The sequence below is a fragment of the Oncorhynchus nerka genome, linkage group LG17 (assembly GCF_034236695.1).
Source record: "Oncorhynchus nerka isolate Pitt River linkage group LG17, Oner_Uvic_2.0, whole genome shotgun sequence".
NCBI lineage: Eukaryota > Metazoa > Chordata > Actinopteri > Salmoniformes > Salmonidae > Oncorhynchus > Oncorhynchus nerka.
In genome coordinates this window covers 20,071,519-20,088,981 of record NC_088412.1, presented here as the reverse complement: position 1 = coordinate 20,088,981, position 17,463 = coordinate 20,071,519, and the positions used below count along the sequence as shown (strand labels likewise).

The 17,463-nt window shown below is 42.2% G+C and overlaps 1 protein-coding gene across 1 annotated transcript; it reads right to left on the bottom strand.

The window, feature by feature from the left end:
- Positions 1-241: 241 nt before the first annotated feature.
- Positions 242-16,931, bottom strand: LOC115144854 (zinc finger protein 160-like). Its single transcript, XM_029685953.2, has 2 exons — positions 15,750-16,931; positions 242-1,831 (listed from the first exon to the last, which is right to left on the bottom strand). The coding sequence occupies exons 1-2, from the start codon at positions 15,919-15,921 to the stop codon at positions 729-731; spliced, it is 1,275 nt and encodes a 424-aa protein (XP_029541813.1). The 5' UTR covers positions 15,922-16,931; the 3' UTR covers positions 242-728.
- Between the last annotated feature and the right edge of the window lie 532 nt (positions 16,932-17,463).

The following is a 17,463-nucleotide window of genomic DNA, read 5'->3' as shown; positions in this document are numbered from 1 at the left end:
TAGAAACCTGTTTTCGCTTTGTCATTATGGGGTATTGTGTTTAGATTGATAAGGAAATTGTTTAATTTAATCAATTTTAGAATAAGGCTGTAACGTAACAAAATGTGTAAAAAGTCAAGGGGCCTGAATACTTTCTGAACTGTAACTGTCAAGCATTTCAATGGCTCCAATGTTTCATAAAAGTGCAATGGACAGTCAGAGGAAAGAAAAATGTGCAGGTAAAGACACCTCACAATGAACATGTGTTATCAACATTTATTCTGTTATACAAAGGCAGATAAAATGTACAATCCCTAGAATATTAAAAAAACACATGTTTCAGAAGGTTCATTTACAGTATATGAATGGGTCCACTTGAGCACAACAATTTTCTTAATGCTTTTCAAAACATGGAAAACAAAATATTTAAGTCATTGTAAATTCAGGCTATAACACAACAAAATGTTGAATAAGTCAAGGGGTATGAATACTTTTTAAAGGCACTGTACAATGTGCCTCTCAATCTTCTGTCTCCATACCTCCAAACAGCACACTGTCATGTTTTCTCCCTCTTGTGATTGTTCTTCATGTTACTTTATCAGAGTTCTATCATTTAGAAAAATACTGCCAGTTCCACACATTTAAAGTGCTTCCTTGGTGTGTCTGTTATTTAATGTACCTGATTGGAAAATAAATTTCTACTATGAGGACATCAGTATGGTCTCTCCCCTGAGTTCTCATGTGCACTTTCAGATTGGTGCCAGTGCTGAATCCTTTTGTCTTTTCTCTCCTGTGTGGATCTTCATGTGCACTGACAGATTACTGGCAATGCTGAATCCTTTGCCACAATCAGGGCAGCTATGTGGTTTCTCCCCTGTGTGGGTCCTCATGTGTATTTTTAGATGTCCACTCTGAGTGAATGATTTGCCACAATCAGGGCAACAAAATGGCTTCTCCCCTGTGTGGATCCTAATGTGTCTATTCAGAGTGCTGCCAGTGCTGAATCCTTGGCCACAATAATGACAGCCATATGGTTTCTCTCTTGTGTGGCTCCTCATGTGTCTTTTTAGATTACTGTTTAAGGTGAAACCTTTACCACAAACATGACAACAAAACCTATCTGCAATGTGAGTTTGGAAGTGATCTTTCATACTTTCTGTAGACTGAAAACATTTTCCACACACACCACAAATACCTTCTTCATCCTTTGTATGAATTTGCACGTGTTTAATTAATGTACCCATGTGATGAAAAGACTTGCCACACACCTTACAACAACAAGGAGTATCATGACTTTGACTGGGTGATTTCAGGAGGGACAACTGTGTAGATTTCCTACCCTTAGTTTTGATGTGGGACATTTGTCCTTTTATCATCTTTATTTTTGATTTGACTGACTTAAAACCTGAAGGAGGTTCTCCAGTCTCCATACCACTGACACTTTGACTGTTTTCACTCTGAGCTGCAGAACAGTCTGGATTTACACTAAAGAAAGGCTGAGAGACACTGGTTGGTTCTGATTCCCTATAGTCCTCTCCATCAGGTTCTGTTTTGATATTTTCAGTTGTAGTACTGGGTAGAGTGTCTCTCTCTCTGTTTCCCTCGTTTTGGGCTTGATAGAGATGTGAGGGCTGAGTTGGGTCTTCATCACGATCACTTTTCACACAGACAGGATTGAATATGAATTCTATGGCATCTGCCTCAAGCCCTTGAATCTGCACTTCCTCCTGACGGCTCCGGAGGTCCTCCTGCTCTTCTTTAATCTGTGTGGGCTCTGGGTCCTCCTGTCCCAGACTGGGGCTCCACTCCTGAACCTCCTCTTCAGAGAAAGAAAGAGTACGCTGCTGGAGGTCTGGAGGAAAGGAGAAAGGATAAAACAGAGAACTCAATGACATGTAGACCTACCTCCTGTCTGGTACGCCTGCAATAATTAACATCTACTAATCTAAAATAAATTAACTTTAATCCTGAACTTTGTCACAAAAATAACTACCTTTGACATCCAATGCCTTAAAAAATGAAGGTTGAGCTAGACAAACTTAACGAGTTAGCCGGGGGTTCCCAAAGTGGGTCCGACACTGCAGGGAGTCCGCAACCAGATCTCAAAATATAAATACAATTGTCTTTTTTATGAATATCGCTAGCAACAACAGATTACATGAATATTGGAGAAGGGATCAGTGGAAAAAGTTGAGGGTGCAATACAATACAATACAATACATCCACAATTTATGTTCTTAACCTTTAGATGCACAACATGGGCCTGGGTAGCCCAATAATAAACTAAAGGAGCCTAACGTTACTCCTTATAGTCCAAGGATCTTATATGTTCCTCTTAGAGGCGAATTGGCTCAGGCCGCCAAAACAGCCAAATATTCCATCTAAATGTGAAAATACATGGTTGTGACAATGACTGAAGAGAATTCTCTCGAGAGGTAATGCGGTCGGCATTTGATGGTGAGGCATTCCAGATAGGGAGAACAAACAAAATTCAGTTATTGTACGTTAACCATAAACACACAAGGAGTAGTTAATCATGAAACATACACCTCCACCTTTCTTTTTCCGTGCCAATGTATGGAGACTCCCCCTGGCAGTAAGGATGTGGACAGTATATCCGGAGAGAGCCATGATTTCGTGAAACAGAGAATGTTAACAGTCCTCAGAGCATGCGCAGACCTGCTGGCTGAAGTGTTTACAAACATATTCAATCTTTCCGTATCCCAGTCTGTTGTCCCCACTTGCTTCAAGAGGTCCACCCATTGTTCCTTGTACCCAAGAAAGCGAAGGGAACTGAACTAAATCACTATTGCCCCGTAGCACTCACTTCTGTCATCATGAAGTGCTTTGAGAGGCTAGTTAAGGATCATATCCCCTCCAACTTACCCTAGACCCACTACAATTTGCATACTGTCCCAACAGATAGACGGACGACACAATCGCCATCACACTGCCCTATCCCATCTGGACAAGAGGAATACCTATGGTAGAATTCTGTTCAACGACTACAGCTCAGCCTTCAACACCATAGTGCCCTCCAAGCTCGGGGGCCCTGGGTCTGAACCCCACCATGTGCAACTGGACTTCTTAAAGGGCCGATCCTAGGTGGTGTTAGGCAACAGCACCTCTGCTACGCTGATCCTCAACATGGGGGCCCCACAATGGTGCTTGCTCAGCCCCCTCCTGTACTCCCATGACTGCATCTCCAACTCAATCATCAAGCATGCAGATTACCAATAACGACAAGACAGCCAACATGGAGGAGGTGAGGGCCCTATTGGAGTGGTGCCAGGAAAATAACGTCTCCCTCAATGTCAACAAAATGAAGGAGCTGATCAGGGACAACAGGAGACAGCAGAGAGAGCACACCCACATCCACATCGGTGGAGCTGCAGTGGAGCTTCAAGTTCCACTGCATGCACATCACTGACAACCTGAAATGGTCCCTTCAAACAGACAGTGTGGCGAACAAGGTGCAACAGTGCCTCTTAAACATCAGAAGGCTTAAAGAAATTAAGCTTGGCCCCTAAGAGCCGTACGGACTTCTACAGGTGCACCATTGAGAGCATCCTGTCAGGCTGTATCACCGCTTGGTACAGCAACTGCACCATCCTCAACAGCAGGGCTCTCCAGTGGGTTGTGCGGTCAACCCAACGCAGCACACTGCCTGCCCTCCAGGACATCTACAACACACGGTGTCACAGGAATGCCAAGAAGATCATCAAGGACCTTACCCACCTGAGCCACGGCATGTTCACCCTGCTACCATCTAGAAGGGGCAGACAGTACGTACAGGTGCATCAAAGCTGGGACCAAGACATTGAAAAACAGCTTCTATCTTCAGGCCATCTGACTTTTAAATAGTCACTTCTAGCCAGCCTCCACCCAGTCACTGTTACTAGCCGGCTACCACCCAGTACTCTACCCTGCACCGTAGAGACTGCTGCCCTATGTACATAGCCAGTTTAATAATGTATGCATACTGTTTTACCCACTTCATATGTATATACTGTATTCTATTCAAGGCTCATCCTATATAACTACTGCTGTAGACACCTGCTCTATTCATATACTGTCCATACTGTAATTCACTAAATTATATACATGTATATTCATATTCCGGACTATGACATTACTCGTCCTGATATTTCTTAATTTCTTTATTTACATTTGTTTGATTTGCGTGTATTGTTTTGTATTGTTAGGTATTACTGCACTGTTGGTGTTAGAAACAAACATTTCGCTGCCACCTGCAATAACATCTGCAATATATGTATATGCGACCAATCAAATTTGATTTGATTCTTAATTGTGGTATAGTTCTAGAAACATAAAGCCCCCTACCTTCATATCACATCAAAATAATTTTACATATCCAAAATATACTGAGACTGTACACTGTTTTAACTGGATTTAACACAGTTTCAGCCAACAGTATTTTTCAGTGACAAGACTTTTGTGGTGGACTGGTGTCTGGTGGTGTCTGTCTTCCATTTACACACAGGTGTTTGGACTTACAGATAGCAATTTAGTACAGGTACACCTCTCTATTCTATCTGTTTTCTGTAAACAAGCGCTGTAACATGGAAAAATGGCAGTGTGGGAACCCTAACCCTATAAAAAGGTGTGTAGTAATTAAACTTTTATTTTTTTACTATTTCTCTGTGATATGACAGATATGTTACTAATGTTTCCAAAACTGTACTGCGTTTTAGTGGTCAGAACAAGCGTCGGGGCTCTTAACAAAACTCTGGCCAGAAGATACTATCATATTTAGCGTTGATGAATGAGTTAGGGCCTGGGAGACTCACATGGATATTGGTATCCACAGTACTCCATCAATGACAAAAAAAATGTAAACTCAATTCGTCTTTTATTCCCCCCAAATTTTGTTTTAAACATCATGCACTATAATTTGAGCTTTTAAACGGCAACATTCTATTTCTGTTTCATGGCAAAATGTGTAAACTTGAAAGAAATTAGCTTTAAAACTGCAAAACGTTCTCTTTACCTCAAGGCAAACTGTGTAGAATTGCAGGAAATTTGCTTTAAAACTGCAACATGACTCTCAGTTCCATTACACAAATCAAATCAAATTTTACATGCGCCGAATACAACAGGTGTAGACTTTACCGTGAAATGCTTAAGAGCCCTTCCCAAGAATGAAGAATTAAAAACGAATAAGAATTAGCTAAAATAAAAATAAAATGGTCAAATAAAGTCTAAATACAAGGAGTACCGATACCGAGTCAATGTGCAGGGGGACGAGGTAGTTGAGCAGTGTGCTGCTGAGGGGAGGACGGCTCATAATAATGTCTGATGTGGGGGACCGGGAGCTGTTGAGCTGTGGTTAAAGCTTTGAAGGCATGGAGACATTGGCTTGAGGGGGCTAAACACCCTTTTCTCATCTGGACTGACCACCGCAACCTGGAGTAGATCCGGGCAGTGAGGGGACTCAATACTCGTCAGGCAAGGTGGGCCATGTTCTTTACCCGTTTTGTGTTTACCATGTCCTACAGACCAGGTTCCCAGAATATGAAGGCAGACGCACTGTCCCGGCTGTATGACAGAGAGGAGTGGCCCATGGATCAGACTCCCGGCCTCCTGCCTGGTAGTGCCGGTCGTGTGGGAGCTGGACGTGGACATTGAGCAGGCGTTACGTACAGAGCCCGCTCCCCTCTAGTGTCCCGTCGGGCATCTGTACGTTCCGTCTGCTGTCCGTGACCAGTTGATCTATTGGGCCCACACATCACCCTCCTCTGGTCATCCGGGGATTGGTCGGACGGTGCTCTGTCTGACTGGGAAGTATTGGTGGCCCATCCTGGCAAAGAATGTGAGCGTTTATGTTTCCTCCTGCTCGGTGTGCGCCCAGTGCAAGGCTCCTAGGCACCACCTGCCCAGAGGTACAACCCTTACCCGTTCCAAAACGGCCCGAGGTCGCACCTGTCGATAGATTTCCTGATCGATCTTCCTCCCTCACAGGGTAACACCGCAATCCTGGTCGCTGTGGATCATTTTTCTAAGTCCTGTCGTCTCCTCCCTTTGCCCGGTCTCCCTACAGCCCTACAGACTGCGGAGGCCTTGTTTACACACGTCTTCCGGCACTACGGGGTGCCTGAGAATATAGTGTCTGATCGGGGTCCGCAGTTCACGTCGAAGGTCTGGAAGGCGTTCATGGTACGTTCCGCCGAAGTCGTCTCCTTTCCTTGTTCGGCCAGCGTTCGGCGGTCGACGTCACCGGCTTTCTAGCCATCGCCGCTCCATTTCTCCATTGTTCCATTTGTTTTGTCTTGTTCCCTGCACACCTGGTTTTCATTCCCTAATCACACTGCATGTATTTATTCCTCTGTTCCCCTCCATGTCTTTGTGTGAAATTGTTTTTGTTACATGTTCGTGTGTATGCGCCAGGCTGGGTTTTTCCCCGTTATTCCGTGGCTTCTCACGAGAGATGTTTATTGTACAACATTTGCTATATTTTTGTGACTGTTTCGCGCATAGCACTTTTACCTTTGGCTGGAGGTTTTGACGCAGTGGCGTCTGTCTGTTTTGTTTGCCTCTGCCTTAATAAAGTGTGTGCCTGTTCACAACTCTGCTCTCCTGCACCTGACTTCTCCACCAGTAGCGCACACCATGACAGGGGGTGGAGGAAGCATGTTGTGGGGGTGCTTTGCTGCAGGAGGGACTGGTGCACTTCACAAAATAGATGGCACCATGAGAAAAGAAAATTACGTGGATATATTGAAGCAACATCTCAAGACATCAGTCAGGAAGTTAAAGCTTGGTCGCAAATGGAATCTTCCAAATTGACAATGACCCCAAGCATACTTCCAAAGTTGTGGCAAAATGGCTTAAGGACAACAAAATCAAGGTATTGGAGTGACCATCACAAAGCCCTGACCTCAATCCTATAGAAAATGTGTGGGCTGAACTGAAAAAGCATGTGCGAGCAAGGAGGCCTACAAACCTGACTTAGTTACATCAGCTCTGTCATGAGGAATGGGCCAAAATTCACCCAACTTATTGTGGGAAGCTTGTGGAAGGCTACCCGAAATGTTTGACCCAAGTTAAACAATTTAAAGGCAATGCTACCAAATACTAATTGAGTGTATGTAAACTTCTGACCCACTGGGGATGTGATGAAAGAAATAAAACATTCTCTACTATTATTCTGACATTTCACATTCTTAAAATAAAAGGTGTGATCCTAACTGACCTAAGACAGGGAATTTTTACTAGGATTAAATGTCAGGAATTGTGAAAAACTGATGTATAAAACTGATGTATTTGGCTAAGGTGTATGTCAACTTCTGACTTCAACTGTAGGTTCTGGAGGCAGGGAGCGTGGCCCCAGTGATGTACTGCGCCGTACGCACTACACTCTTTAGTGCCTTACAGTTGGACGCCAAGCAGTTGCCATAACAAGCGGTGATGCAACCAGTCAAGCTGTATATCTTTTTGAGGATATTCCTGAGGGGGAAGAGGCGTTGTTGTGCCCTCTTTGCGACTGTGTTGGTGTATTTGGACCATTATAGGTCCTTAGTGACACAGAGGAACTTTAAGTTCCACAACAGCACTGTCGATGGGGTTTGCTCAGCCCTCTGTTTCCTGTAGTCCAGGATCAGCTCCTTTGTCTTGCTGATTTTGAGGGAGAGGTCGTTGTCTCTGACCTCCTCCTTATAAGCTCTCATCGTCGTCGGTTTCTTACACCACAGATTATCCATTATATTGACCAGATACTGTAATGGCCGCTCTAACAATGAAAAAAAATGTATTCAAAAACGGAAGGCAGTCGGGAGGAGGCAAGAGCAGGTGGGACCATTCTAGCTAATGAGAGGGCAGATACACATATGAACAGGCACTACTGTTTCCAATACTTACCACAGTCACAGAGTCAAAATGGTTAAGCATAAGGTTAGCAGTATGGTTAAGGTACGGTTTAAAATCACATTTTAAGAAGATACATTGTTGAAATAGGTGGGGTTTATGACTTTGTGGCTGTGGTAACTAGTGACGACTAGGCACACTACTGATAAGAGTTTTCTCTCAAAGTTGCTGGGATGTCGTGTCCTACTTATATCAGTACACTTGTAACAACCTAATCTTTACGAAACTTTTAGATCAAATAAGACATACATTTTTACGTGAACCATATTCAACACTCTTATTGACCTCCATATAAAACTCCTCGCTTGGTGAGCCATTTTGGGCCCAGTTATCCCTCTCCCTTTGCCTCTTCCTCTCTGATTACATATAAGAGTCATTGGATGAAGGCGTCTTCTGTACAGGGGAGTTTTGTTAAGTGCCCTGGCGCTCGGTCTGAACATTAACAACGCTCGCGGTACGGTTATGGAAGCATAAGGGCCTTATCTTTCATAACAGCAAGAAAACATTTTCAAAAAACATAAAAAGTTAAATTGATAAAGGTGTGTATGTGTTTAGGGTTGGTGTTCCCACATGGCCATATCTCCATGTTACAGCGCGTTTACAGAAGACAGAGGGACCACCTGCGCTACTTAGCTATCTATAGCATGCTCCAAACATCTGTGTGTAATGGAAGAAATCGGCTACAACTGTGATAAAGCAGGTTAGTGGGTAAGTTTTGCATTTGTGAAATGATTTTGATGTGACATGAAAGTAAAGGGCTTTATGTTTCTAGAACCGTTTCGCAATAGAGAATCGATTCACGTTTAGATGGAGTATTTGGCTGATTTGGCTGCCAGAGTCAGTCTACCTCTGAAAATAACACAAGGTCCATGGACCTTAAAGAGTAAAGGTAAAGTTTGGCTCCTTAAAATCCTATTTATAGGCTCCGTATGGAGGGTTTTTCGCAATTACGGAGCCTCCGAAGGCCTGCAGAGGCCAAATTGAGCTCCGTACCGCATCGCTGTGCGCCTCCCAAATGTAACAATGTGGAGGGCTCCTTATTGCTCCGCATTGACATGATTGGTTGACGGTAGGTGGAGTCAGGAGGTCCTGTATAAACACAAACTCACTTCAGTGACAACTTCCTTGAAACTACTCAGAATGGTAACCTGCTCTGATTGGGCTACAGTGTTGAGTAGTGTGAGGACAGGCATGTTGGATAGGGGAGACTTGTTTGTAGAGACGATGGTGCTGTTAATGGGATTGAAGAGGATGGAAGTGGTGATAAGCGTTTGCTGGTTTCCTGCCCATGTAGGTGTAGAGGGTAATGAGAAGGCTGGTGTGGTGGCTAAGAGTCCGGTGAGGCAAGAGGGGGTAAATATTCAGGTCTTGCTGGGCCGCAGCAGTAAGGGTAGACGTGCACCGGTCAGTAAAGGAAGAGGTGAGGAGTATGGGATGTAGGACAGAGGAAGTTGTGTGGATTAGACTACGGTTTGGGCACACATGTTTGAATGCCATGATCGGGAGACATTAAACAGGTCTGTGTGATGAGCGTTTAGTGGAGGAAACGGTGGACATGTGTTGATATTTTGTGAACTGTATGAGATTGTGTGAAAGGGTTAGAGAGGCTGGACGGGGTTGGGGTTTGGGGGGGGGGGGGCGAGGGGAGTGGTGTTTAGGGCTCTATTTCACCTTTTTAGAGGAACAGGGCTTGTTGATGAAGAACATTTTATGTAGGTAGGCCATGACTGTCCTCACACTCCAGTACAGTAGACGGTGGTGTATGCACATAAAAGAATGGATGCGATCCGCCAACCCAATCTCAAAGTAACAGAAGACAACTTCCTTCACAACAGCTCTGCACTGCTCCGTGAAGCGCAAGAAGTATGAATGCCCTGACTTTTGCCATGACACTGTAAATGCTGCACGGCCAATGCAGACGTCGGATTGACTATGCAGCACCTTTAAGAGTACATCTTGGGTTATAGCAAAGATACATCTCTCCGCCCTAACAATGGGAGTCGTTGTCCACAAACCCGCTTTTCCATTCTTTGGATTGGTGGATACTAGAGGTCGACCGATTATGATTTTTCAACGACGATACCAATAATTGGAGGACCAAAAAAAGCCAATACCGATTAATTGGCCGATGTGTGTGTGTGTGTGTGTGTGTGTGTGTGTGTGTGTATATATATATATATATATATATTTATTTATAATAATGACAATTACAACAATACTGAATGAACACTTATGAATGAACACTTATTTTAACTTAATATAATACAGAAATAAAATCTATTTAGTCTCAAATAAATAATGAAACATGCTCAATTTGGTTTAAATAATGCAAATACACAGTGTTGGAGAAGAAAGTAAAAATGCAATATGTGCTATGTAAGAAAGCTAAACATTTTAGTTCCTTGCTCAGAACATTTGAAAGCTGGTGGTTCAATATTCCCAGTTAAGAAGTTTTAGCTTGTCATTATAGGAATTATGACGTGTTGACATTTCTCTTTCTACCATTTCTATTTCATATATCTTTGACTATGGGATGTTCTAATAGGCACTTTAGTATTGCCAGCCTAATCTCAGGAGTTGATAGGCTTGAAGTAATAAACAGAGCTGTGATTCAAGCATTACTAAGAGCTGATAGCAAACGCAGTAAAGTTTGAATGAATGCTTACGAGCCTGCTGCCTCCTAGCACTGCTCAGTCAGACTGCTCTATCAAATATCAAATCATATACTTAATTATAATAAACACAGAAATACGAGCCTTTGGTCATTAATATGGTAAAATCCGGAAACTATCATTTCGAAAAAACAAAATGTTTATTCTTTCAGTGAAATACGGGACCATTCCGTATTGTATTGAATGGGTGGCAACCCTAAGTCTAAATATTGCTGTTACACTGCACAACCTTCAATGTTATGTCATAATTATGTAAAATTCGGACAAATTAGTTTGCAACGAGCCAGGCGGCCCAAACTGTTGCATATACCGACTCTGCATGCAATGAACGCAAGAGAAGTGACACAATTTCCCTAGTTAATATTGCCTGCTAACATGAATTTCTTTGTGTATTGATTTTAAGAAAGACATTGATGTTTATGGTTAGGTACATTCGTGCATCGATTGTACTTTTGTTAAATCATCACCCATTTGGCGAAGTAGGTTGTGATTCGATGATAAATGAACAAGCACCGCATTGATTATATGCAACGCAGGACAAGCTAGTTAAACTAGTAATATCATCAAGCATGTGTAGTTAACTAGTGATTGTGTGAAGATTGATTTCTTTATAAGATAAGTTTAATGCTAGCTAGCAACTTACCTTGGCTCCTTGCTGCACTCGGCTAACAGCAGTTTCCTCGTAGAATGCAACGTAATCGGCCATAATCGGCGTCCAAAAATGCAGATTACCGATTGTTATGAAAACTTGAAATCGGTCGACCTCTAGTGGATACATCTCATTACTGTAATCCTGTTTTGAATATTCAATGAGGGTTGTTGACGTCAACCGCTTGTATTCAATGGAGAGAGATGCTATGCTACTAGCCTCAACTAAGAATATGCAAAGCCATCTCGAGACAACTCCGATAAAAAGTGTTTTTTTCCCTAGTTGCTGGGATGTGATGTGTCCTACTTATATCAGTACACTCGTAACAAATGAAGCATTATGAAACTTCATATAATCCTCAAGTAGCAAATAAGCCATACATTTTTTGTTGATCTCCTTACATTCTGTAATAGAGAATTATCAATGGAAATAGTTGGTTTTCAGTTCAACATCTGTTAGGAATATCAGTCCTGAACTCATAGCTACGTGTTGCACTTTCTCATTGGTCCAACCTGAAATAGGATACTTGTTATTTGGCCATTGGCCCAGTTTTATTGCAAGGAATTCTAATTGGTCAACCACAGGCTAGGGCTGGGTTCTAAAACTACATCCTGTCCCTTTGTTCTGTGGAGAGAATCACAAGAGAGAATCACTGAGGACAGGGGAGCATGAACATCTACCTCCCTGCATGAACCTATTTTCCTCCCTTGGCAGTAAAGATAACAGAGTAAGAGCAATTATGCTGCGCCAACCACAATTTACGCTGACGAAAGCCATAGACATAAGCAGAGCAATCGGACAGACGTAGATCCAATTTAAAAAAGATGAACACTGTCCCTAAACAGGCAGAATCTGTTAATTATGCCACTCAGAACAAATACAGAGACCATGTCGATAGAAAATGGAAACATAATTCATCGGACAGCGATCTAAGGCGGAAAAATACTAAAGAAGGGTGCATGTACTGTGGATCAACACACGCAAGAGCCAAAAGCCCAGCATATGGGGTTATATGCAAATTCTGTGGAAAAAATAACAATTTTGCTGAAGTGTGCAGACAAAGACAAAGTAAGCATGTCAATCTGCTAGAACAGGATACATGCAGTGATCATAATGATGATGAAGAAGCGGACATGCTATACACGACAGATGTTATTTCTGTTCAACGTGGCAAAGATAAATGGTTTACAAACTTAAAGCTTATCCTACTAACATGTGATAACTGTGATTATGATCCAAGCAGCACTATCAAATGCCAGTTAGACAGTGGCTCAACTGTCAATATACTCAGCTACAGAGACTTTATGCAAGTAATGTAGGATGGAGATGCAAAGCCACAACCAAGCAAGGCAAGGCGAAGGCTGTACGGTGGCTCGGTTATTACACCAGTAGGGGAGTGTGAACTACAAGCCAATCATGATGGGGAAACGTGCTAAAGTGGTGAAAACCTTGCAAAAGCCAGCAGAAACTTGTGAAAAGCATAAGTTGCTACAGCTCAACCACCAACATGTCATTCATCATGTTAGCACTAAAGAAAAACAAAAGGTTCCATCAGACTTGAATACTGAAACAGTTTGATGACGTTTTTGAAGGGATGGGGGCTCTGCCAGGTGAGCTCCACCTTGTGGTGGATGAACCTGTTAGACCAGTTCAACAGCTTCCCCGTCGAATCCCCATTCCACTGAAGAAAACCATACTAAAGGCTGTTGATTCAATGGAGGAACAGGGTGTCATTACGAAGGCCACAAAACCTACTATGTGGATAAGCAACATGGTTGTGGTGGGAAAGCCTGGCAAAATAAGAGTCTGCCTCGATCCAAGTGCTCTGAACAAAGCTTTATGTAGGGCACATTACCAAATGCCATTGAAGAGATACTGCCAAGCCTGGCAAAAGCTAAAATCTTTTCGATTATGGATGCAAAAATTGGGTACTGGCAGGTACGTTTGGATGAATAGAGCAGTTACCTTACCACATGGTAGATACCGGTGGACAAGGTTACCTTTTGGAGTGAAACCAGCTGCAGAGGAATATCAGCGAAGGCAACATGATGCACATCCTGGTATACGGCTGTGGTGGTACAATACAAGAAGCAGTGCAGGACCATGACCACAACCTGACTCAGCTCCTACAAAGAACAAGGAAGATGAATCTAAAGCTGAATAAAGACAAAGTTAAGCTCAGGCTCACAAGTATTACATACATGGGACATATTTTGACAGCTGAAGGCCTGAAGCCAGACCCCAAGAAGGTGGAGGCAGCAAATGCCACCACCTACAGATGCAAGATGTGATGCAAGTGACAAACGCCTAGGGGCAGCGCTCTTGCAGAAGGGGCAGGACATTGCATTTGCTTCAAGGACATTGATACCCACGGAGCAAGGATATGCCCAAATTGAAAAGAAGTGCCAAGCCATAGTGTTTGCCTGTGACCATTTTGATCAATACCTTCAAAGTAGACACTCTATCACAGTGCGCACTGATCACAAGCCGCTTGAGGTTATCTTCAAAAAGCATATTCTGTCTGCCCCGAAGCGACGTTAAAGGATGATGCTAAAGCTTCAGCATGATCAACTACTGGTAGTATACAAGAAAGGAAGAGCGCTTCACATTGCACATTTCTTGTCTCGAGCAGCACTACCAACAACTAGACACCCGCAATATCGGACAAATGAGACAGTATATGCTGTACAGGCAGAGTTTGAAGATGTGAACCATGCTACTGATCAAAACATCTCCCAGCAGACACAGGATACTATTAAAACTCATTCAGCAGAGGACAATACTTCTCGAATGTTTCAGTCTTTTATCCTAAGAGGCTGTCCCGGACACAAGAAAGAGTACGTCCATCCTGGTGATGGACTACTGGACATACAGAGCCGAACTCACAATGCAGGAAGAGGTTGTCTACAAAGGCAACAGGGTGGTAGTGCCAGAAACTCTACGCCCAATGATTCTCACTCATATCCATGCAGGGCACTCAGGGGTCGAAGCCAGTCTCAGGAAAGTCAGAGACTCAGTAAGAAAAGAAATTAAACATTTTGTGGCTGTGTGCAGAATATGTAATGCTAATCTACCTAAACAGCAAAAATAAACGCTGCAGCCACATGACATACCAACACGTCCTTGGTTTAAAGTGGGAATGGATCTGTTCACAGTAAATAATGTTCCTTTTCTGATTATAGTGGGCTACTATTCAGATTTTGGGGAGGTGAAGAAAGTGATGGACACAACAGCCGCTTGCATCATCGACTGTTGTAAGCAGCAGTTTAGCAGATATGGCATACCTGACAGTGGTGTAGTTACGGATAATGGGCCACAGTTTGAATCAAGACTTTGCAGAAGCGGCCGGTTATTATATCTGTCTGCTTTGCGTTATGGATAGGCTTAGTCCCCGCATTCTGTTATGGTTGGTCACAAGGTTTGTGAGCTATGAAGTTTTTCCCAGATTCACAGTTCCATCATGTGACCTCTTCACCATACCACAGTCAGAGTAATGGTAAGGCGGAGTCAACAGTGAAAATAGCAGTGAAAACTCTCATCACAAAGGCAATGCAGGAAGGCACAGATGTGTGGCAAGCCATTTTTGCGTGGAGAAATACTCCCAGAGGGCTTCGGCAGCAGTCCTGTACAGCACTTCATGTCTAGACGCACACGCTCTCTGTTGCCAACAACTCCCAAGCTCCTCGCACCAAAAGTCATTGGGGATGTTCATGTACACAAACGTGCATGTCAGGACAAGTCAAAACAGTACTATGACCAGCATGCAAAAAAAATCTGCCTGTAATAAAACAAGGCCATGCTGTTAGAGTGCTCCTGTCACCTCACGCCAGGGATGCCACATGGAGTCTTGGCACATGAATAGGGCACATCAGCGCAAGGTCATATGAAGTGGAAGTGAAGGGCCGAAAGTATTGAAGAAACCATAAGGACATGCGCCCAGTTCAGGAGAGCATAGGGCACAGGAGGGCCACTTGGAAGACTGGGAATATCCTCTGGATGGTGTGGGCAGGACACATAATGAGGAGACGGGGAAGACCCCACCAGGGCAGTTCTCTGCCGACTGTGCCTTCACAATTTCAGAAGGCTGTGGAAGAGCCAGGAGAGGACCTGAGGACCCCAGAGGTGCCCAACGTCCCAGAGGTGCCCAATATGGTACCAGTGCCTTATATAAACCTTATATAAACATTTATAAAAATGAGTGTTGATAATATAAATAGGTATTTTCACTGTGGTATTAAAATGGTATGAAGTGCTCGAGCTAATTATATATGAAAAGGAAGATGTTAAGATAATGAACGAAATGCCAACCCAGAGATGGCGCTAGTGGGGCCCCTATCTAGGACATATAAAACAGCTGCATTATGAGTGTCTGATTAGGATGTTGTGACCTGTAACGTGTTATACCTGAGCAAAGCATTATGCTTGAATTTGACCAAACTTCCCGACGTGAGTTAAACACATACAAACAGTGGGCGAAACAACGAAAAAACGCCACCTGCTGGAGGTAGACAGATTTTACACCGAGTTGGGCCTCTCTCTTCCTCTTTGTGCTATAGTTAGCCTACCTGCTCTGGGCATGTTAATCTCAGGTTGAAGAACAATGTCGAGCAGCCTCTGTAGACGGACAACTTCCTCCTGATACTCTGCTACCGTTTTTTCAACGACCCCGAATATCTCCTCAGCAGCAGCTGTTAATCTCTCGTTGAGAAAAACCCTCAACAACCGTATTTGAGACATGTTTAGACAATTCAAGTTGGTAAACTAGCTGTGTTGCTTTAGATATCCATACCGCTACTAAACAGGCAAGAATAACTATGTACTTCCGAGTTAAGAATCGTTGGAATCCTTCAAAATAAAAGTACCGTCCTATATACGTTGTAAATTAAGAATTAGGGCGAGAATTATGGAGAATGTTCACAATTATCGATCTGTTTTATACTAGTTAGCACACCGAATAATTAAAAGTATTTCCATAAGAAACTATGTGATTTTACCCATTTCATATGTATATACTGTATTCTAGTCATGCCCATCCTATTCGACTATTGCTGAACATACTGTACACTATTTTATCCTATGTATTCTTTAGATATACTACATATTCTATCCACATACTCTCCATAATCTTTATACATCCCATCACATATATATACATATTTATACTCCGGACTCCGACAATGCTCATCCTAATATTTCTTAATTCCATTCTTTTACTTTTAGATTTGTGTGTATTGTTAGATATTACTGCACTGTTGGAGCTAGGAACACAAGCATTTTCACTACATCTGCAATAACATCTGCTTAATATGTGTATGTGACCAATACAATTTTCTTCTTATTTTTCAAACCTAAATCGACAATGTTTTTTGTTTGTGTATGTATCATTTATTGCACTGTATACTGTACATCATTCCTGTACGTTGGGTCACAGTAAAAGGGGGGTCCATTCTACTCGGAAGTACTTGTAGTTTCCAAATCCACAGAGTTTACACTCAGAGGATACACATTTTGCGACACACCGTACAGAAAATTGTGCATGTATGGCCAATATGAAGAAAAAAAATGATTGTATTTAAACTGATTGGCCACAAAATGAGCAGTGATGCTCATGAATAAAATGGACCCCCTCTTTTACTGCGACACTATATGTATGTCAAGTATGTACAGTATGTCCAATATGAAAAACTTACTGAACATTGTGCAATATGAATGGGCTAAATAAAAATGGGATTTAAATGGGATTTCTAAGGTTGATTATAATAACAATAATAATAGTGATAATAATGATGATAATAATATTATTAACATTGTTATTACTATTATTATTCATAGTAGCCTTATAAATCATGTTTTGCTATTTGTATTAATGTTGTTACCATAACTATCTGGTTGTATATATTATTGTATTGTATAGATTATATTATTATTTGTATTATTGTTTCATTTACACCTGTACTGTTGGAGCTCAGAGCTTTAGTATTCTTTTATTCATTAACTATTACTTTCAATAATAGTATTTGTGCTATTAAGGCTCATATCTATTTTTATTTTTTGATATTGTTAAACTAATTTCTAAGTCTGCTAACATAAATAAAATGCAGTGGTGTAAAGTACTTAAGTAAAAATACTTTCAAGTACTACTTAAGTTGTTTTTCGCGGTATCTGTACTTTACTATTTATATTTCTGACTACTTTTACTTCACTACATTACTAAAGAAATCAATGTACTTTTTCTCCATACATTTCGAATGCTAAGCACGACAGGAAAATGGTCCAATT

Bases quoted from the DNA above. Each gene is read 5' to 3' on its own strand.
- LOC115144854 (XM_029685953.2), bottom strand. From the start codon at position 15,921: ATGTCTCAAATACGGTTGTTGAGGGTTTTTCTCAACGAGAGATTAACA. The intron at 1,832-15,749 runs GTAGGCTAACTA...CCTTTCCTCCAG, and splicing joins GATTAACATGCCCAGAGCAG to ACCTCCAGCAGCGTACTCTT.